At 36.3% G+C, this 23,903-nt stretch overlaps 1 protein-coding gene across 4 annotated transcripts in view; it reads right to left on the reverse strand.

Moving 5' to 3' along the window:
- The window catches only part of EXOC2 (exocyst complex component 2), a 491,144-nt gene that overhangs the window by 88,944 nt on the left and 378,297 nt on the right, over positions 1-23,903 (reverse strand). For all 4 annotated transcript variants that reach the window (XM_050970538.1, XM_018926318.3, XM_050970537.1 and 1 more), the window contains 4 exons: positions 19,379-19,555; positions 17,795-17,921; positions 7,906-8,019; positions 3,426-3,550 (listed from right to left, as the gene is read on the reverse strand). In XM_050970538.1, coding sequence (XP_050826495.1) covers positions 3,426-3,550; positions 7,906-8,019; positions 17,795-17,921; positions 19,379-19,555 — 543 coding nt within the window. The remainder of the gene's footprint in view (positions 1-3,425; positions 3,551-7,905; positions 8,020-17,794; positions 17,922-19,378; positions 19,556-23,903) is intronic.

Here is a 23,903-nt window from a genome sequence, read left to right on the forward strand (position 1 = left end):
GTCTTAGCTACAAACACATAAACAGACACCCTTTTAGGAATGCTACTTTCTAGGTTGCAATTAGAATTACAGGAAATGAACCAGCTGAACTCCCTGACACTGACAAGTAGGTCAAGTTGAGATAAACCGTGCTCCCCTCAGCTCAGTTTACAGCTCCCTTCAGCTGACGAAACAAACTTCCTGTTGAACATCTCTGCAGAGTCACTGTCAAACTGTCAGCCAAGCTAACAGGCAGAGAGACATGGGGATCTGATAAGGCTATTCTAGAAATTAAACCAAACAAGGATGGGTTCTGGTCTATTTGAGCTCTTATTTTCTTAGCAAAAAGCCTCTAAATCACAAAATACAATAAACATCTAAGGACTGCTTTTTATGCTTTCCATTTCTTATTTATGAAAATATTAAGAGTCATTTAAATGTGTAATAGAGTCTGACAGTACATTTAAGATCAGACAGAACTTACTGGTCCTAACTAATGAAAAAAGCTGTACAATAATCACTAATTATGGGTTTCCTTAATCAAGGTAACATGTTTGAAACAAGCATTGTTAAATGTATATGAGTTTTAAAAAGTATGTATAAAAGGTGTAGAGGAGTATGAAGTAACTGGAGAAGCAAGTGTTGTGCCTCCTAATGTGATCCTCCTATGAAAAGTTATCGTGTACTAATGTAGGGAGACAACAAAAGTAACTGCTCACAAGTAGCCCCGTTCTGTAACTACAGTGCAACAGACCTGCAGTTTATGAAGCATAACCACTGGGCTTAGAAGATGTGTTCTAAGATATCTGAAGGGGAACAATGAAAGTCTAAATTTTTGCCCTCAATAAACCGTATCTTTAGAAAATAAATTAGATTTTAGAAATCTTCCCAAAGCAAGAGAGTTAAAAAATATCTAAATCAAAATGAACCAACTCAGAAAATTTAAATCATATTGGAAGACAGACAAAATGTATTCAGTAAGGGTTTTCCCTTAAGTCACTTTTCATCCGTGACAGTTGTATGCTCAGTATCAAATAATAATAGTTTGCAGAACAATGGCTATGTCCCTAAGAGTTTGAGCTGAAACAATTGTTCAGTTTTCAAATATAAAGTACTACTCATGTAGCTTTGTTGAAATGCATACAAATTCTAGTTGCACTTCTTTAAAGGAGAAAATAAGACATAAAAATTCACCCTTAGGTGTGTAAGGGCAGAAAAGTGCCATAACATCCTCTTGTACAATCACTGTCAAGCCAGATAGTATTTTTAATTTAATGTTCTTCTGTTAAAAAGCTTGAATTTCATAACTGCATGCTGAGGAATTAAAGAGGGTTTGTTTGTTTGGGGGTTTTCGTTTGGTTGTTGCTGCTGGTTTTTTAAAATCTGCATCTCTGCTGTTTCTCTAGAACAATGCTAATAATGCTTACTCTTAATTCTCAGCATCTTTCATTTGAGAAAACTGTAGTCATCAAATGTTCTGGAAAAAGCTTTGACATCTGGCAGTAGGGCTGGATGTTGGCACCAAAGAAGTCCTTTGTTTCTTCTTGCCACTGGAAGCAACATCCAACTTAACAGTTGATTGTTCCTATCACAAGTTCAAGTCTTTAAAAAGTTATGCAATTTTCCTAGCTATACTCTCTCAAAAATATCCTGCATAAGGAGGAAGAGCAGGCAAATACGTAGTTCTGCATTCAAAACTGAAATTCATATGCAGTAAGAGTGGATTTATTGACTGAAAAGAAGAAAAAATCTTCTGCACATGCACTTAGGATGACATTTCAACAGAGAAATGTGTATGAAAATGCTACAGAAGGCAGCTGTGACCCGTACTGCATCCTCATCAAGAATTCATTAACAGCATCAAGGCCATTCTTCCATTATACCACTTTAATTCACTGTATAAGCTGAAAGCCTGCTTCCTTTTGAAGCAGACTTTCAGCTAAGGGGAGATTACTGAGGGCAAGACAAAGCCAAGCCATTTTGGTTACAGACAAAAAGTGACATTGAAAACCACTTGAGTCATCCCAAGTTTAAGGTCATAATTTCGCTAAAGGAGTGCACTGATTAACCCTGATTTTAGGTAAAAATAACACCGGTAAAGGTAAAAGACACAAAACAATATTGCAGCTTAGAATTTTTTAAAAATTGAGACTATAGTAGCTAATAAAATAAATCAGGTTGCTTCCCCTGCCATTATTTTATTAATATTTCTCACATTACTACTTGCTTCTTGACCTCCTCATTTATCAGGTAATCAGTCTCCAAAGGCAAAATGCTACTAAGAGGTGGAACAAAAGAAAATTACTCAGTTGCGCTCAGCTTTTCTAAAACCTCACAACATTTATGGTTTGCCATACCTTTCTTCAAATCCTACTAGTATTTGCTGATCCAAAAAATAATCTTACAAGGTAATACTGTTAGCACTACTTTTTCTCTATAGTAGTAACTTCTTGAAAACAGAGCTCTCAGTCTTTTAGAATATGTGATATTCCACATGCAAAGCAGATTTGGTTGTGAAAAACAAGCCACATTTCAATATTTATTTGGGATTATGTTTGAGACAATTTAAGAAAAAAATAGAATTTCAGTATTTTCAAGATGTGTAAGAATTACAAGGAAAGCCTATTATTTTTTCCTAGCATTTAATGAAAACTCAGCTTAAAAAGGTGAAACAATGCCAAGTCATGGTTCTTAGAGTCCTTTCCTATGACTACCACACCATTCTTCAGATTTTCTGCTAAATTCTTTAATACTTTTGTTATTGAAGCTTGTTAGATTTTGGCCAAAGGTGTCAATGACCAGGATGGATAATCAGCTTAGTGGTAAATGACAAACCTGCTGGGGATGGTTTCCTGGGCACTGTTGCTGTCTCACCCAGACCAGAGCCTTGCTAGACAGGACTACAATAGCCCACAATGAGGTTTGACCTGTGAGACATCTGATGCTTTAAGAGTGTGTCTGTGTGTGTCTATGTACAGTCAACATATATTCATATAAATGGCAACTCATTAGTGTGCTGCATTCTGCCAATGGCAAACAGAACAGAAAGGCTCTGATCTCCCAAAGTAACAAGTGTCTGGATATTCATATAAATATTACCATTTGACTGTTGAATAAGGCGTCATAAAATTAAATCTTTTCTGTTGCTACAGTTTGCAAGCCATCTTAACTCCAGTTTAACACTTCTCTTTCTTGTACTTGTGGTCTAAGCGATTTGATCAAATGCCTTTAATTCCTGTAAGATACAGTTGGTGACACCTTTTGCAAATAAACCACATCAATGAGGTAGCCAATTCTAGCTTGTGAACAACACAGCACAGATTTTGGGCTCATTATACAGTTTTAGCACAGACCATGAAGAGAAACAGTATTTTTGGTTTTAAATTCAACCATATATACACATATTTTCATTTATACTGTATTTAGTGAGCACAAAGCATCTTTACCTGACAGAGCATCTTGTGCTTCAAAAAATGTGCTGAGACCTCCTTTGACATAAGCTAGACTCCCTTCATTTTTCTTATTGGCTTGTTTCTTCAAATTCACAACAGCCGTTTTGAGCTGATCAAAACTGAAAACAAACACGAAAACCTCAGAGACATTTAAACAATAAGGTCAGCTAATAAATAAACAGAACAAACTACTTGGAAAATAAAGCCACTTACTTTCAGAACAACAAGTAAGGGCAAAGTAATTGCTAATGAGTGTGTTTCAATAATGAGAGTTGATTCTTAGTCCAAAGATCTCAGTATGTTAGTTTCAACCCTAAATAGGAAGAAGGCTCCTATCACTTGTGATGGAAGTGATTTCTTCATAATACAACCTGGTCAAGATGTTTCTTCTAACTATCTGTACTATATTAAATAGGTGACAGTAGAATTCACTACACATAGTACACAGTAGATTAACAACTGAGATGTTACAAGTCTCTTTAATAATGACATTTGCTTAATTCTGTAGCTTTACTGACAATCCTTTCTCACTTTTGTTTCTGAATTAATTAATATTTTTATGTTGGTTTGGACTTACAGTTCAGAAACAATTACAATATTAGTTCAAAAAAAAAAAAAGCTAAACAGGTTCCTGCTTTATGAAGGTATGGCTTTTATATACAATCTGCTGAAATATTTTTGAAAGACCCTTCATAGGGTAATATTAATTGCCCACTCGTCATTGTTGCTGGTATGGGAGCTTCCTTTTTTATCTGATTTTCCTAATATTTCTTTATTTTCTCTCAGTTTACATTTGATTTACATCTTTATTTTTTGCAAGCACCTGCAATTAATTGAGAAGTCTTATGTCGTGAATAAATCTTCATTAATTATACATATATTTTTTATGATGATTAATATGATCTCAGGAGTTATATAACTTGACCAACTATAAAACACCACCATGAACAAGCTCAGAAATACAAATATAGCACATGATTTTTCATCCTTAAAGTCTTTCTTCTTAGCTGCCGGCCAAAGCTGTCTCCCTAATACAAAAAAAATGAAACAAAAAAACTGCATCATACCTATGTGAGGAGAGGGATCAAGGAAGTAGAAAACTAAGACATAAGACAATTCCATCAGTATTCTGCCCATTTTAAAAAGAGCTGGTAAAAAAGGACACATTAAGAGAACAAATCCAATTTTAGCCCAGGCAATGAGAAGGCTACCACCACCTGCTGGGAGGCAAAGCACAGTGGTGCACTTAAAAGCAGTTTTCTTTTTATACTGATGATATCGCAACATTTTGCCTAATTTTCTGTTTCCATCTGCTGGACAGAAATAACATTACTCATTACCTGGATTGGTCCACTTGGGCATATGTGAAGAATTTACCAGCAGCATTTTCCAAATAATGAAAATTTGTACAGTTCTCCTTTTAAGCACTGTTTTATGTTACCTGAGGATCTCACAGCATGTCAAAATAGTTTATTTTTATTTAACTGGATATTGCCAGGATTAAAAGAATTAGTAAAAATGATGTTATACTGATTTCTTAAAAAGAATATCCTTCAAGGAAAAAACAGACATAAGCTAACCAAAATGTCAGTGCACCACACATTTACCATTTCCAACAGCTAAAGTTACGTATAAGACAAGAACTAAACCACTGCTGTGTTTCCAGAAAAACAGCACAAATTATATGGGATGATATTTATACAATTCCAGATTATTTTTAAGATTACACATGTTTAATTGGCAAAAAAAAGAAAAGCAACAAAAACAATTTTGCTGCTTCTTTATTTCAAGAGACACCTATAGTTAGATTCAAAATATAATTGGATTCACCCTACCCTTTGAGCATTTATTCCTGTTGAGTTTTACAGTGCTCTTGAACCTTCAACACTAAGATTTGGATTTTATAAACCAATGTAAATGGAGTTAATATGCAGAAACCTCCAGATTTCATTTAAAAGTACAAATTAACACTTTTTATGCCACTGGATGGAGAAGATCATTACTTGAAACTGCTGACATGCAAAGACACAAATTGATGGAATTTTTTCAGCAGAAGGATAAAATACTTAAGCTGATACTAGACAAAATGTTAAAAATGGTTTTTCTTTTCTAAAAGCACCTAACTCATTCAAGCTATATAGCTAGCAATATTTATCCTCTCCTGAGCTTGTGCCTCAGTTCTCACATCTTATAGCAATGGCCATGGGTGGCAGAGCAACTGCACCTTTAACAATGCCAAGCAGAATCATCTCCATATCCTACCTAACACATTGCTGCTGATACACCCCAGAAGATGATTTGCACTAGACAGTCAACTTTTACAAGCACTGGATTGTCTTCTGTATGACTGCTTTTCAATCCCAGGTGAGTGAGTACTCTCCTGCTTGCCTTCCCCACACCCCTTTGAGTCGTGAATTCAACTATTTCACAATTGCTACAGCCATGCCTGCCACTGATTATCACATCCATTTCCTTGTCTGCAAGAATCCTACTCAGAAGAGTAGCACCCCTGAAGGCTCACACTGCAGCTGTGTTAGAAGTCATTCCCAGAACTCCTCACAAGCCTCCTGGGACTGCTGCCCCTCCTGTAAATATGAAGGACATTAAAATATTGTACAACATCCAGAGTCTGCTCTCTGGAAACTTTCCCAAGTTGCTTAAGGAAGATTTTGTTTACTTCCTCATGCCACTGCAATGCCACCCATTCCAGACTCCTGAACAAGATCTCAACCATCCTCCTCCATAGCAGGGCCCATATATTTATTCTAGCCGTTCTTCACAGGAAGGTCAAGTCCCTCTCTTCTTTCCTGGATATTTCTTCAGGTGGCCTCTTGCTATCCATCCCAAAATACTAGGTACATGAGCTATCCCACTTTATTCTAGCAGTATGTTTGTCTAATTCTACATGTCTCTTACTTGCTTCTCAGACAGCACATTAGTCTGTAAAGGGACTTAACGTTAGACACTTCCAGCTAGTTTTGTAATTACCTACAGCATTCTTAATGCCATCACTAGTAGCACCCAGTTCCCTTCATTAAACTGCAGGCTGTTATCACCATCCCTTGATATTCTGAATTTGAAGTTTTTGACACCAAAGTGCAAACCTGCTGGCAAAGATACTCCCATTCTCCCACCCCACTTTTTCAAATTAATTCAATTTCTCACTAGCAGTCTTTTTTCTTTAGTCATGGACCCAGCTACAGTAGAAAAAAGTGCTGCTTTTGAAACCAGGGGTATAGCCATCTGTGAATCTACAGGATGCATCCCTATTACCTGAAATTTTCCCCTTCACATATAAATCAAAGGGAATACCTAGGCTCCCACATTCTTCACTGTTGTCCCCAGTCTGCAATCACTTGTGATCTGTTCTGCATCTCCCTGGGCAGTGTCACTGGTGCCCGCATGGATGAGCAACAAAGTGGAAACAGACCAAGGGCCAAACATATAGCATTTTTTTTTACAAGACCTACATCAAAAGCTATTTACTCTTTATTACTTTATTATCTCCTAATTTTTTTAAAAAACCTGATGATCCCCCAAGTTATCAGATTCTGACAGACATAATTAATTTGGAATAACTCGTCTTAGTTACTTGACTTCAAAAAATGATGTCATTATATGTGTATTAGGTAATCATGTTCTCTTGCTGTTCTGGCCCTTTAAAGTACCACCATTTTGAGAGGAAATTTAAGTATTTCCCAAGCAGAGTAATGGTTGTTTCTGGAGCTTTAAAAACCAAATATCCTCCCATCTCCAAAACCAAGAAGCAACACATATCTTTTTCTACTAGAAGGAAACAAAACTAAAACAATTTGTAAAGTCATATTTCCCTTTAAAATACCAATCGGAGTATCTAGCTAAAAACAAGAATAGAAGCTCATCTTCTCTATTAAAAATGACTTCCAGTATTATGTGAACACACAGCAGATAAAAGTTTTGGAATTTAGTGATACATGTAAAAATACATTTATATAATACATTAATGTAAGTACATACTATGAACTGTATTTCTAAATTAAGATCTTAATTGTCAAGATTTTAGGGGATTTACCTCAAAGATCCTACTTTAGCATTTTCCAAAAATGTTAACTACAACCTAATTGATACAAACAATTTTAGTAATCTGTTCAGTGCCCATAACCTGTGTCTCTGTTCATGACTTAACACCTGGAGTTTCCACTCAAGACCGTGCTAACTTGATTCCTAAAGTTTGAAGAAAGACAGATTTTATCTGATATTGGGGGCTGGGGATAAATAAAAAGCCCCATCATAAATTAGGTCTGGTTAAAAACAAGGTCTTTCTGAGAAGCAGATTAAGCAAACTGGTTGATTTAAGTTTCAGGCCAAGCAGACACACCAGAAACAACTGTGACTATTTGATGTAAATGCAAACCACCAATGACACATTTACTGCATAATGAAATACCATCAGTGACTTGCATTTAAAACAATTAATTCTATGACAGCAACAAACCTTGTTGTTGAATGATTCTCAATCAGGTACCAGGCAGCAGAAAAGTTTTCACTTGTGAAATCAGCACTCATCCCAGGAAATAGTGACTCTAAATCTTTTTGAGGAAATCTGCCCCTGAAAAATGAATATTCCTTTCTTCAGTGAAACATAGACTTGTAAACAGCTTACAATTAAAACATTCACAAAAAAACCCCAAACCAACAAAAAACATCAAATAATTTCCCTATAAGATGGGAACATTAACTTATAACTCACCTTGAAATTAAATCTCCTATTACAGACACATGTAACATGACTGGGAGAGACTGAAATCTATTCTGAGCAAAACTAATTTTACCATTTTGATTTCACTACTACACATAAGACAGAAATTTTGTCTGTACAAAATGCTTCTTTTTAACTTTAAGATGGCAACACATGAGAAGTTTGGCAGCTTGTAAATGATCTCACACAATTATTGTCTATTGATTCCTGAGCAGCAGAAGTCACATAAACATGAAAGGGAGATACACAGAATATACTTCTATTATATACAAACACTGGAAAAAGTATAATACTGAGTTAAAATAATTCTCTTGCAAAACAGAACACACTGATCTGTCTGTTTACCATACACAAAACAAAGGAAAAATAGACTTATCTGAAGGGGCAGCCAGCAGGTTCTGTAAATTTTTATTGAGTCTTGCAAATGCATGAAGAAATCATGTGAGTGAATTTCTTGTGAAAACAGATTCTCTACAACATTTTTAAAACTATAAGTAGTTTCTAAGATACTCATCCAGAAAATTTATTCCATTTACTTCAAGTCTACGTAACAAAAATATTTAAAGCACTTTTTGATGAAAACACGACAACCTTCATCCCTCAGTCTGGACACACACTCAACACTTGGCCATATTCATTCCACCATGCACTCAATACATCACCAGGTGCACTCCCTCCTCTCATCTTTACCACCAGCTGCACCCCATCTTCAGAGACTAATTGTGGAAAACAAATTCATTTGTGGTCAGCCCTAAATGGGTCTGTCAGTTGGACTAGATGGACTTATGTCCCTTTCAAGTGAAATGTTCTCATCTATTCCAAAATTTTACTATTTCATTTCTGGATCACAACATCCAACTCAAAAGACAATGAAGTCCCTCTCTGATGCTCACAAGTTAGGTGAGCTTTGCTATACAAAGCAAACTGTAAGCAAATGAAAATCAATCTGCCATTCTTTGCATTTGAAAGCAAACTTGGGTGGGAGTAGCAATCCAGAGTCAGTTATAAGAATTCCATTTAACACACAGGGAGAGCCATTTAAATGGACACAAAAGCAGTGATTAGTTAGTTTTAGTTTTTTCTGTAATCTAAACATGTTTCAAGATAGTTAAAGCTGTTTTTATTATAAAAAGCAAACAGCAGATTAAGTGAAACAAATCTAAAGGCAGGCACATAAAAAAGTACAATTACATAGAGAGGAGTTGTTTCCAGGAAGTTTCTTTTCATACCCAAATGGCCATTAGCACAAGCAGGTACAAAGGACCTATGTATATAATGACATGGTACAGAAGTCTTTCATCAGTAGCACCTGATTACAGCAGGGGCATGAAACAATACTTTTTAAAAACCAAAAAAAAAAAAAAAAAAAAATCAAATGAGATTCAGGGAAAGGTGATGACAGATATGAAAAGTAGAGATACAGAGAAAATAGTATGAGAAAAAACTGCAGCAAGAAAAAACGAGGGACCCAGCATTTGCCGGTGTTCAATGAAAAAGTGATGATGTTATATTAAAACTTTAAGACATAAGTAGTAAGATTCAGGATTTTCAATGACCTTAAATTTCATGAATGACAGTAAGCAGAAAATGCTGATAGATGTAAGAAGAAAGTTTCAATTTATTCTTAATTTAAAGACAATTTAAGGTACTTTATTTTACCCTCAAATGAGGGGTAAAATAAAGGAACATGTAGGAACATGAATTGAAGGATAGTACTGCACATGCGATACACAGTACAACTGTACAAAAAAAATTTATATTCAATCCACACATGATGACATCTTTGTAGACAGTTGCATTTTTAATGCTAAACAGAAAACAAATTTGAGTTTTCGGGAGAGACTTGGCCATTCTGTGCAAGCACTATTTAAGTGAATGCAATCAATACAGAAGCAGAATTTCGCTCATATTTTCAGAACTTCCAAGTATGTTCTCCAAACCCAGAAGAGACAGATAAAACACAAAAAAGCACACAGACTCAATATACCAATACCAAATGCTGCTCATAACTGCAAGACAATTTAAGCTTATGCATGAGCTATACAATTCCTAGGGGGAAAAATGAAACTGTTTTTTAATATATATATAGAGTGACCAAGATAGAGTGTAATGAATTACTGCAAATGAATCTTGTCTACAGACAGAGGGACACAAATGAAGGAATTTTTTTTTCAATTTGATGTTTGGCTGCCTTGAAAAGTTATTAGGAGGTTTTTTTTTCAGCTGATGCACTTGTGTAGAACCATAAATTAACAATGTTTTTATCTGTGCAGATGTATTTTAGACATAGTCACAACAGACTAGAAACATGAATGGGAATGTGTGAGGTATGTTAACAATATGTTATACTGTATGGTTTAGTGCCCTTATTTTTATCGTACATTTTACCAGTATTTTCCCACTAACAGATATGCTACAGCTTGCCACATACAGACTTGCTACAGCTGTCTTCAAAATGAAGTGCACACTAAGATGCTCAAACTGAAAGTAACTGTATTTGTGGAATGTCTGGCCAGATGCATCTAAAAAGACACTGTCTGCACATACACACAAGTTTGTTTCATTAAATGCCATTAGTAAATTAAATAAGTCAGGTTTTGGAAGTTTCTCATGAAAACTTGCTTACCCTTTACTTATAAACAAGCCCATTTGAGCTTTGAGAAAGTATTTCTGGTTTATTCCTTTCAACATTACAGGGTGAAGATGAACCAGTAGCAAAAGCTTAGATCATGATGGAATGCAATTAAAATGTAAATCACTTCTCTGTTGATTTGCTCATTATACAAGAATCACTTCATGAAGAAGTAATCATTGTAAAATATATTGGGAACCACAAATTGAATCCAGAAGAACTCAGAAAAGGAAGAGTGAAGCTTACCACCCTGTACAACCCTAAGTATTACACTACCTTTACAATTTCAGCAAAGGTACACATACTGGATTTGTATACTAGTATTGTCTGCTTGGCACACTATTTTACCTAGAATAGAACTAGATCTGATACTAGACCTACAGTTAACATTTTAAAATAGTCTTTTTAATGCTTCAGCAACAATTTTAAATACAAAAGAAATTGCGATTTCACATAGTGGTTATATTAATGAGAAGTATAATAAAAATACATTTGGTTACATGCCACGATACACTTTCACATCCCTCAAACACATGTTGAGTACAGTTAATAGGGTCATATAACATTAGATGTAGTGGTCCTTGCTTCCACGTAAAGGTCATGCACATTTACTTTGGATTCAAAACAGGTGTTCAATTCACTTGTACCACAAGTGCCCATCAAGAGAAGTCCCTCCTTGCACTACTCCAAACTTCAGGTTCTGTACAGACTAATAGCAATAAACCAAATTTAACAGTACAGGATACATGGGCTCTTACAAATTCTACTACAGAACTTGTATACATACACAGCATTTATATTCTCCAGAGATTAGCTGGAAATCTCCATGGGTAATCACAGCCTTGAAGCAGTCACAATCAAATATGAGCAACAGGATGCAACAGATACTAAGTAACAAAGCCTGACAATGAACGCAGTTTAGCAAGAAGTAATTTTTCTGTAAAAATTATTTTGCTCCCAGAACTTCAGAATCTTATAGTCAGATTTTCAGCATATATGAAAATATTTGCAGATTAAAGGTGCATTCCAAAGCAAGATACAGGCACCAAAAGGTAACATGAAGCTCAGTTCCACAGGAGTTTCTAAAAGGTCAAATGGAGCAACTTTAAATAAACACAGATTCTGAATAGCAACCAGCATAAACAAGCTCCAGCTAGAGCTGCTGTATACTCCCCCCTCTGTCTGGTACCAGTCAGACTCCTTGAAGCTGGCTTTGTACCAGCTGTAGTGCAAAAAGATCAGCGTAAGGGACACTGGTGTAGACTAAACACGACAAATCAGAAGGTGTTAACCAAGGTCTCTCCAATAGCAACAAGGCAAGGGTGAACTCTAGCAATTCCTTCCTAGTAGCATTGGGTTCATTACAAATATGAAAACAAAGGGGCAACTCTATTTTAGAACTGGCAGAATGTGGTAAGAGAAATCTACTAAGAGATTATAGGCTGGAAGCTGCAGCTGATGCATCAACCTAACAAGAAGTAAGTACTACTTTATTTTTTAATATCATAAAGCTAGGACTATACTGCAACTCTCTTTTGCAGCTTTCAGAATTTTTTGCATGCATCTCTGTGATCAAGTTTCCACATGCCCATCACATCCAATGATGAAATCTACTGCATTTCCATACAAGCCATTAAAAAATAAACATCTCAACCTCCAGAAAGTCTTTTCCTATCTCGTGGTAGCAAGCTGACGTATACCATTAGGTGGCAGCGTAAGATCATCTGTTTCCTTTTCCCAAATGAACTGTTTTGGAAGCTGGCGTGGGAAGAGGGAAGCATCTGTATTGAGTGGGTGGATACAGAAGTATGTGGAATGTACTTAGCATGTCAGCCTTTGCTTTCATGTACGAGATGGATCCACCAGAGTGACCTCTGCTACATGCAAAACAACAAACACTATTCAAAAATTTTCTAACCACTACTAGGTCTGACTGATGTTACTGTTTTGCAGAGAATGAATTTTCTTAGCCTGACCGAGTAGTTAGAGGAGTCTTGGTTAAACAAGGACTTGTCATGCAGGAGGAGGAAGTATGTGGTACATCGGAACAAGCAATTCATTCACAAATATCACGTAGATCTAAATTTTCCATCAACATATTTAACCAGTGTCTACAAGACATATGGTTCTCTCCCAGAACTATACAAAATTCTGAACGATCTTGTGTTACCAACCTGCTTTTGTAACAGCTCTAAACTGCTAAAACCAATCAAAGTACTGCCACATTGCTGCTAAGGTCAGAATTTTCACACCGAGTTCCACATTTCTCATACTGAGACAACTACTCTGCACACTCGTTCTTCTTCCTGCAACCTGTTTAAGACTTCTCCTGGAGAAGCTGGCAACCCAATGCTTGGACAGGTGTATTCGTTGCAGGATTAAAAACTTGATGGCCATGCCTAGAGAGTGGTGGTGAATGGAGTTACCTCCAGCTCTTGGATGGTCACTACTGGGATTCCCCAAGGGTCAGTACTGGGGCCAGTCTGGTTCAGTATCTTTATCAATTATGGGGACAATGGTATTGAGTGTACTCTAAATAGTTTGCAGGTGACAACAGGTCGGGTAGGAGTATTGATCTGCTGGAGGATAGGGAGACTCTGCAGAAGGATCTGGACAGGCTGGATTGATGAGCTGAAGCCAGCTGTATGAGGTTGAACAAGGCTGAATCTTGCTTGTGTCACAACAACCCCAGGCAGTTACAGGCTGGGGGCAGAGTGGCTGTAAAGCAGCCTGGCAGAAAAGAACCTGGGGGTGCTGGCTGATAGTAGCTGAACATGAGTGTGCCCACATGGGCAAGAAGGCCAAGGGCATCCTGGCCTGTGTCAGCATTAGTGTGGCCAGCAGGATCAGGGCAGTGACTGTCCCCCAGTACTCGGCACTGGTGAGGAAACACCCTGAGTGCTGTGGGGGAGCACATCCAAAGAAGGGCAAGGGAGCTGGTGAAGGGTCTAGAGAGTAACTTTTGTGAGATGCAGCTGAGTGAGCTGGGGGTGTTTAGCTTGGAGAAAAGGAGGCGTGGGGTGACCTTATGACTCTCTACAGCTGCCTGGATGGGGGGTGTGTGGCCAGGTAGGGGACAGCCTCTTCACCCAAGCAACCAGCAACAAGACAAAAGGACACAGCCTCAGGCTGTGCCAAGTGAGGTTCAGGCTGGACATCAGGAAGAATTTCTTCACTGAAAGGATCATCAGGCATTGGAAGGGGCTACCCAGGAGAGATGGTAGAGTCACTGCCCCTGGAGGTGTTCAAGAAATGGCTGAACATGGCACTTGGGGATATGGTTCAGTTGACAAGATGGGGATTGGTCAAAATTTAGACCCAATGACTTTGAAAATCTTCTTCAACTGTAACAATTCCGTGGTTCTATTCTATGATTCAATGTTTCTGTAAGGATTCCTGGCTACATCTGCAGAACACCACAGCCAGAAATACTCCCTGGGGAGGAAGATGGCGCAGACCTGCTCTGAACTGAAAGTGAGTGTAAAGGTAGTGATAGGACACTAAACGCCATACTAAATATTAAAAACCATAATTCAAAGATTAAATATTTTAGGTACCTATTTTCTGGTGGGAATTGACTATCTCACAGCATACACACAATAGGCACTAAATTACATCAATGCCAAAAACCCCTTATCTGACTGGATCAGCTCTGTGTTTTAGAAGATGAATGAAAAGCTTTTAGGAAAGGAGGAGAAGAAATGTGTGTAAGCACTCTTCTCCAAAAACATTTGTGACTTCAGGGGTCACCACCACCAAAACACATGGACGAGCAAGTTCAAGTTTCATTCCAATGTAACTGATTTTTTTTATTAGCAAGTGAGGTTCTTAGTTACATGACACAGGAACTGCAATTAATACTTGGAAAATGTGAAGAACTTATCAGCCAGCAATTACGTATACTTACTACTTGCTAAACCTGCAGGCTGAAAGATGATGGCCTCAACATTAGGCATACACATGGAGTTAAAATATCTTGACTGCATATGCAACATTCAAAATATCTTGGTTATGTAAAAGAACAGCCAGGAGGATGACTGTATATACATCATTGTCTTTTTCACATCCTTGCAACATTTGAATATGAAAGGACAATTCCAGTGCATATTCTGAGTATATATATGTTAGTCCTGTAATACTGCCTATCTACAGGCAGTATTCTAATTATTAATAGAATGTCAGACCCACTATTACATATTTTCCTTAACTCATAGTTCAAACTTTTTGTTCACCTAAATCTCAATCACTCCCAATTAAACTCCAACTCTTCTATCTGCTGAGTCTGAATATTTCTTTTTTGTCCATGTCTAATAATTTAGCAAACTGCTGTACTGAAGCTCTTCTTTTCATTATGTACAAGGTTCTTTTTCTCTTATTTCAAGGTCTCATTTGCAGCACCCTGAAAGCATCAACCTGAATGGTTCAAAAGCTACAATTAATTTTAAAACAGATTTTAATTGGACAAAGTACTATAAAAAATGTTTAAAAAAGCCAAAAAAGGAACTTTTAAAGGCAAGTATAACCCATATAAAAAAATAAACCAAAACAACAAAATCCCTCCAAAAAAACCCTAAATCATTCCCATGCTGCAGATTGTCTTTTCTGTATCATTTGCTCATGCCTGATAATCACTTTCTACAGGGAGGGCTTCTTTCTCTTGCAGTCTGTAGTCTTATCACCTTCCTCTGCCTTCTCTTCAGTGTGCTCCAATATACTTCATTCCTATTCCATTTTATCACATCTGTTTTTCACTGCTTTTCTCCCTGAGCTTCTCAATTAATGTTTCTTTTGTTTACCACTATTTGCATAATCAACACAAGGCACTCCTTTCCCTTCCTTCTCAGCCATAAGGCTGCAAGGGTTGTAAATCCCAACAAGTCAGACAAATGTCAAATGCTTCAGCTTCATAATTAAAATACATCCCAATTTGCACACGTTTAAAGAAAACATTTAGAGAAATCAAAGGTATAAAAAAAAGAGAGATCCATAATGTTGCAGAGCCTTTCTGCATACACCACAGTATTATTAGGATCATATTAGGATGTCTTTTATTTTAAAGTATCCTAACAGCTTTTATCACTTCTAGTGACAAATATTCCTGCATCTAGTAATAGCTATTGCTAATTTTTTGCTTATTCACTCTCTTTCTTAGTTTACAATTGCCTTTTTTCACTACCTTGTACAATTTCTCAATACTTACCCATTCCATATGTAAAGTATTTGCAAATGTGAGGTTAGCTAAACTATATGGTATTAAAGTTTATTTTATAGAAAATAAACCTCATAACGCTCCAATTGATCAAGAAAATTATGGAAGATTTTCCATTGAGAAGACATTCTTTAATTAAACCCAGAATGTTCATCTATAGTCAGAACTGTGCTGTCAACCATAGCATGAGGGCAGACCAGGCTTTTCCTCTCTTTCCTCTCTGCACAATGTAACCCCTCAATTCCTCCACACAACTACTTGTTTTACTGCTCAGTGACAGGTCTCCCAAACTGGTGCTTGCCCTAATCTTCCTGCTTCTCCTGCAATGAACCTGGGAGATCAAGAACAATGAACTAGGCTTGATATGCCTGCCCAAAGATTTCCTAATTCCCTCCCTCTACAAAAGATTGTTTCCTATCTGTATCTACATGTTTCTGATTTATTTATTTTCAAATGAAACTTTTGGTTTCAATAACAATATTTTCTAATATTTTCTGGAAAAATCATTTAAAATACAAGATGATTGGTTTCCTATTGAACAAACATCCCAATAGACAACTCTAAATTAAGCAAATCCTAAACTAAGGATTTATGTTTAAGTTAAGTTTCTACATGATAATTCTTAATCTATCATATGGACAATGTCTTAACTATAAGTAGCGACTCAAGAGAATCACTTAACAAAGCACCTCACTGGTAGTTGCTGTGTAGCACAGTAGTAAAAAGGATTGTTATGGGGTTTTTAATTTACAAAAAAGGTGAGGGAGAGTGGAAGAGTGACAGAAAGTCTCCTAGTAACACATTGGAATACTGTCCATAGTATGAAGGTCCACTTTTTGTCGGGGTTTGGAAAACTGAGGAACATGAAAGAATTACCTGTCAGAAGTTACACCAAAGGTTAAAGAAAAATACTTCAAGAGATAAAATCTCCAGCTTATTAAAAAAATTGGGTTAGTACTTTGAATAGAAAGAAAAATATATATTCAAACTAGGAAAGAAATGCACAGCCAGAGGCTGGAAGGTGGTGTGGATCTGCTAGAAATCCCATATGAATTTTGGACACTGCAGATTTTTTCCAATGTATTCCCCCTCACAAACAAGAGTATTCAGCAGATGAGACCTTAGTGATAGTTTAGTTTTAAATAGCCTTTTGTTTGGTAGAGCTGGCATCTTGATTGAGGGAAGTATTCCTGATGCTATTTCTAAGAGTTGGGCAGGTTTGAAGAGCGTCCCATTTAAAGACCCCTAATTCCATTTATCATTCACCATAAAGTTACTATTTCAGACAAAAATGTCATAAATTCCACCAAACTTAAGAACTAAAGAAGACTGTGTGCTGGAAAACAGTATTAGTATTTCAATAAAATAAACTAGCTGATGTAGCACAATAAATCACATTTTACAGTGCAATTTTAGCAACAGATAGCAATCTAATATCCTTAAATGCCCCGTGAAACTCAAATGCAACAGTAGGTATTCTGTAACTACAATGTATAAATCTGAAGCCTTAGGTTATTTACCAATCCTCAAAATCTAAACATCACTGGGGTTCAATCTATCAGGCTTTTAGATTATCTACAGCTCTAATTGATGATCCAAAATAGAGGATTATGAAGCAGGATACAATGTCCACTAACACCTCAGAGTATCAAACAGAATACCAGGAGCTGTACATGTTCTTAAATCTTTCCCTGCCCTGCAAACCATTAAACTTCCCTGGAATTCACAAAGACACATATAGAGAAAACCACTAAAAAAGTGGATTAAAGGCATTTGGTACTCACTTGTCTATCTCAATACCAAGAGGATTAGCTGGACGTAAGGACAAGGGGGGAATCCCTTTGTTCCTGTCAGTGCGCATGTCATAATAGTTCATTTCATCCACCCAGACAGCAGACTGATCCAAGATACCTAGAGAAAACAAAGCACAGATCCTTAAAACAACAAGGGTAGTCCAGCACCATCAACTTCTAACATACTGAATTAATTTGAAAAATCCTGATAAATATAAAATGCATGCCTAGGTAATATATTGAAAGATACATGGCAAAACAGCCTGGATGCAATTATGCTAAATTATTTTATTATTGCTGCTGAAAAGGTATTCATGGCTGGGCATCAAACATTATCCTTTTGCAGAGTGCAGTTTCACGTACATTAGAAGCTTTTTCCTGACCACCAAGTATTAGTATTTTCATTCCTGCAAGTATTTTGGTTTCTGTCCAAACCTTGTTATTTGCTACTTTCAAAAGAGCAATTAACTGAAAGTCTTCTTATTTGCATATTTTAGGGAAGATTCTTTTTCTATCCCATTTGCTATCCAAAAGGTAACTGAACTTTGGCCACATGCCAAGATAAACGACTTCAAGGACACAGAACTGACTTTGCTTCCAGTGCCTTAGCACAGACAATGCATAAAGGTGAGGCACAATATGTCCTGGAATCTCAGCTGAAAATGGAGCCAGCCATACCCTTGGCCTTGCCCTCCTTTAACAAACCCATCAGATACAACACCAGAAATTACTTCATCCCCACACTTTCCCATATTCTCAAATATGAATTCTCCTCTCTCATCATCAAAAGCTCCACTGTATAACATTTGCACTTACACATTTCACCTTTCTATTATTAAGATATTAGTGCAGCTTGGGAGAATTAACATGCTATTTAACTGTCACTGAAGGGCTGAGAATAAAAGCCTAAAACAGTTCTTGTGGGAACTCCTGTGTTAGAAAAGATAACTATCCAGCTCATCAATGAGGGGTTCTGAGAGAAACATTTTCAATCCACTGGGTATTTAGACTGGATTCTAGGTTAAGCAGAGGTCCTAGAATGCTTGGCAAAATAATTTCAATGGTTAAGCATCTCATGAGAAATACTTAAGACTTTGTCTTGCAGGATGGTTTGAATTACAAATAAGAAATGGCACTGAGGACTTAACTTTCTTTAAAGGATTAACTGTCAGCTCAGGATTTAGGTGTAAAGCTCATGAGCTGGTCCAGACTTTGTATTTATCTACTACACTTAAGAGTAATTACTAGATCAGTTATTAAGTTTTCTAAAATTTCAGAAGTTTAGAGCTATTCTGTAAAGAAAAATAAAGGGCTACTTTTCATTCATCACTGAGGATTTTATCAAGATATTGAAAAAGGAATAATTTTACCTACACCCTGAGTTTCTATCTCTCTCTCTCTCTCTATATATATATATATATATGGATATTTTATTTATATGCTCTGCATTTTTCTAAACAACTGAAAATTGTCCTGAGGTGGATCCATTTCAAACATACATTTTATACAAAGAGGCATTCAGTCATACATTTTCTTAGCAAAGAAAATAGATGTGGATTTGAACAAGAAATATACCTATTTTTTCAGGTTTAAGCAGTTTGAAGGAAACAGTTGAAGTTCCTTTGCCACCAGACTTTGTAGTAACAATAATGTCTCCCTTGTCATTTTTAGCCTGTCCAACTCGACACACAATTTTACTGGCAGACATCCATTCTGCAGTGAGGAGACAGTTGTGCCCACAGATTGTTAAACCTGGGAAAAAGAATAAAAAAAAAAAAAAAAGAAATATAATTCTGTTAATAGAAGTATCTTTTGAAATTCTGCAATGCAAATTCATTTATGATGCTACACATGTTTTACATATAAATATATAACCCTTCATCAGTCCCCTACAGCCAATTAATTACAGTCAAAGAATATGTTTTTTAGATGCTTGCTAGGTGACTTCAGGTCTTTTGTCCCAGTGACAATTCATGAGATACAAGCAGTGCAGTTTGAAACTTTTTTAATCTCTTCCACCACTTTTGGGCTACTGCAACTTTTACTTCACACAGAACAATAGATTTTCTGTCTGCAAGACACTGGAGAACTGCTGTTCAGTATTGCATTTCTGTGAAACTTCCCTTAAAAGCTGCACACAGCAAATTTTTCACAAGTTCAGTCTATTATGACTTTCACAGAATAAAAAGAAGACTCTCTGTAAAATATTTACAATGAACAAAGTTTCTTCAACCTTATTTGTTTAGCAATACTTCAGTAGACACAAAAGGCTGTTTTGGCTGAAGTACTATTAATTAACAAATATTCCATCCCAACCTCTTCTATAAAAAAATCCACAATGCAAGACTGACTCTGATGAATAAACTGCCCTTGTTATATAAAAGAATAATAATGTAATGCTCATTTATCCCCTATTCTACACTTTCTCACAAGAAGAATGACAAACTATGAAATACAAGAAGGTCTTTTCTCATAGGAAGAGACTTACAAGCTTCAGTGCTCAATAACACCTCTCATGACTTAGGAGTCAAGGTGCACCTTAATTTAAGGTCCAAGGCTTCCTGAGATTTCATGTCAAATTGGTCTGATCAATCAAACCAATCATCAACCAATCACAACCAACTGATTGGTTCTGGTCAGATCAGGACTCTGGATGCTGGAATAGATGGATTATTTTCTCAGATCTAGAAGAACAATTTCCATATTTGTAGCTGGAGTTCTGCTGTCCTGGAAAACAGGCAAGATTCTAACTGCTCTAGTATCAATTTGGAGAAAAACTTCATTAGGTTCTTCTTAAATAACACCCTTATCCAGAGACATTTTGCCTTATGTCCAAAAGAACAAGGCTGTACTAGTGTGTTGGCTGTACTGCAGAATAAATTAGTCAGGCATAGCAGTTCCTTCCCTGTTGGCTTGACTTTTGTTTTTAATTTCTAGAAAGCTCTGACCAATTTAGAAAATACTTAGAGACAGAAAAGGGTCAGCATATGTGGCTTAGTACCAAAGCTTCACACTTATTTTCTCCCACAATTTAAGTCTCTGACATGACACAGCAGAGAAATTTGGCAGTTTTCACGGCTGTCAGACATAAAAATGCACTACTCCCTGCCAAAAACTATCCTGAAAATGAAATCCAAAAATTAAAAAAATGCACTGAATCTTATTACAACTGAAATTAATTTTACTTGAGAAAGGACAGTAGCTTTGTTTCTTAAATATTCTTTCTGAATAAAATAGGGGGAGTGGGATGAAACAGGATATACACAGAGAAAGACATAAAAAAATATTTTGATTATTTACTCATAAAATTTTAATCAGGTCAGGTTTTAGTTTCATGCAGGAAAGAAAAAACCCATACATTAGGATGCATATTACATATATGCAATAATATAACCTTATGTTATATTGTTACATCTCTTACAGTTTTATGTTTGCATCTTCTCTAAAGGAAAAAAACTGTGATAGGAACTAAGACTAACTGAAATACTTTGCCCGAGCAATTTATAAAGTGTTTTCACCCCATATTTTCTGAATGTATGGTTCAATTGAGCAATACTTTAAAATCCAGAACTAAGCTATAGTAATTGTATGAAGATCCGTGTATCAGTTATTGTCTACTCATCAGAGGTTCCAAAAGCTCTCAAGACATCAAGATACAAGGTCCAATACTTTTCAAGTGGCAGGAAATGGCCTTTGCCTGTATCTTAAAAGTGCAAAAGGAACTTAAGTCCCTATCAAGATTTTATATACCACATGAAACAATAACGGCACAACACAATTTCTAAAACAAATAAAAGCATGTTGGGGGAGAAGTTTTGACAGCACAGTTACCACATTTTTCTCCAGAAATAGGAAACTTCCCTTTAAGTAAAACTTAATTGGAATCCTTTGCATCTTATAAAGATCTCTGAGAACATCATTCTCAGCTTCTAATTTTTATGTGCCTTTCTATAAATAGGTGTAAGTAACACTCTTACGGAGACTTTCCGATTTTGGTTAAGCTCATATACGGACAATTTTACAATGTCTAAAAAATACGGCTACAAATATCTTAAAAGACAATCTAAACCATGAAAACACATATGTTACAGGTACCTCCTGGATTTGACATTTTTTACCATGAGCTATAGAGTTACAAATAAAAAGTTCATTTTATTTCAAAGACACAAAGAGATTACTAGAAGGGTCTCTCTTAAATGAAACCAAAAGAATGTTCTTCTATTATGTGATACTGTGTTTATACACAGAAAAAAGTTTCTTGCTTTTCATTTTACACTAATGCATCTCAAACTTTTTAAACTTTATAAAGACCTCACTCAAACTTGCTTAACTCTCATGCCTACAAAGCCTCACTTTTCCAAGTATTTCCATTCAAGTAACAGGGAATATTTACATGACTAATTTAACCATTAAAAGAATTCTTTAGCTATCTGGGGCCTTGGTCACTTCCTGGAGAAAGCTGACAACTGAGCAACGGAGAAAATAAGGCAATGCATTATTTATTTTTACCTCAAAGCATAAAATTATTAGCAGCTGTGTGTTACAAATATTACTATGAAAGAAATATAAGAAGAAGTATCAGCAGCTGGTCAGCTGTAATACTGAGGTACAGCTCAGGACATGTCATCCTTCCAAGAATATAGCACTGATCATTTCTAAGAGGATCATACCAATGAACTAATGAGGCTATTGAAGTATATCAGCCAAACAAATACACAGAAATATACTCACCCCTAACATCATCAGTTATTTGAAGATTTCCAATATGAATCCTATAGTGTACCGCAACCTCACCTAGCAGCTCAGGAAAATACTATTTCTCCTTTTAAGAGACAGCAAACTGAAGTGGAGTGGAAAACTGTAGTAGCTTATGCTTGGCCATTCATTGTGGTGGCCATGAATGGAATTTGTGAACTTTGGTTTACAGCCATGAAGCGAAATATTTTTTCTAGAAAAGCCAAACAAAATTCCAATGGCCTTCAGAGGAGTCATGATTCCTCAACAAATTAGAGAAATTGTCTCTAACGTGACTACTGAAGTACACATATGCGTAACTTACAAAAAAAAAAAAAAAAAGGGAAATTTCAGTAGTTACAGTTAACTTGGATTTCCAGGAGCCTATACTGAGTTTTTCTTGAAAGGCTTAAGAAAATGATGCAGCTATAGGATATGACCCTCTAATGGATAAATAGCTCAGCAACACAGAAATAGAGTTACAGTATATGATGTGATTTGACTGAGGAAAGTTTCCACATGGTATATGCCAAGATCACCTGTGTTCAGGACACTTATATGTGACAAGATAAAGAGGTTATAAAGTTTGCTGACGATTTTCTTTTATTCAGAGCGTGAAAACCATAAATCCCAGAAAAATGCAAGCCAGAACTTATTAGACTGAGCGATGCACTATAACGGCTGAAATTCACTGAACAAAGACAAGATGCAGCAATGCAAAACCTTAAATTCATAGATGGCACCCTCAAACTGGCTACTAATCCTCATGCATTTAATCATGGAACTATAGTAGGCAGAACAACAAAAACATTAGTTTGATTCTCAGTAGGACTTACACAGAAAACAGAACTCTATGGCCGAAACACAAAACAAAAGTGAAAGTACAGTGTTATGCCACAGGGCATTCACATCCTGAACAGTGCACATAACCAAGATGTGTCACCCACAACTCTTAGTGAAAGTAAAAGAGATTCACTGAAGAGCAAGAAGAAAGGCCAAGGATACATGCAAAAAAATTAAATAAGCTAAGACATTTCAGCCTGAATAAGAAGCAACAAAGCAGTAATGAACAAGGTCTGTGACCAGGAGAATCAGTGAAAAGATCTTGTCCCTCCTTCAGCATAGGAGCTACGACGATTCTAATGAAATTACCATGTTAAAAATCAAAACAGTAATGAAAAGGGTTCTTCACATATTGTGTAGCTAAATCACTGAACCTGCTTTATCATAACTGCTACAGATATACAAACTAACTTTAATTCAAGGCATAGCAATGACCTGGTTTAGGGCAAATCTGGGAGAGAAAATCCCCAGTGACTTTCTGAATACACTGAAAACACTTCTGACATGAAAATTTCAAAGAGGA

This window comes from Serinus canaria, chromosome 2, assembly GCF_022539315.1.
Source record: "Serinus canaria isolate serCan28SL12 chromosome 2, serCan2020, whole genome shotgun sequence".
In the NCBI taxonomy this organism is placed as follows: domain Eukaryota; kingdom Metazoa; phylum Chordata; class Aves; order Passeriformes; family Fringillidae; genus Serinus; species Serinus canaria.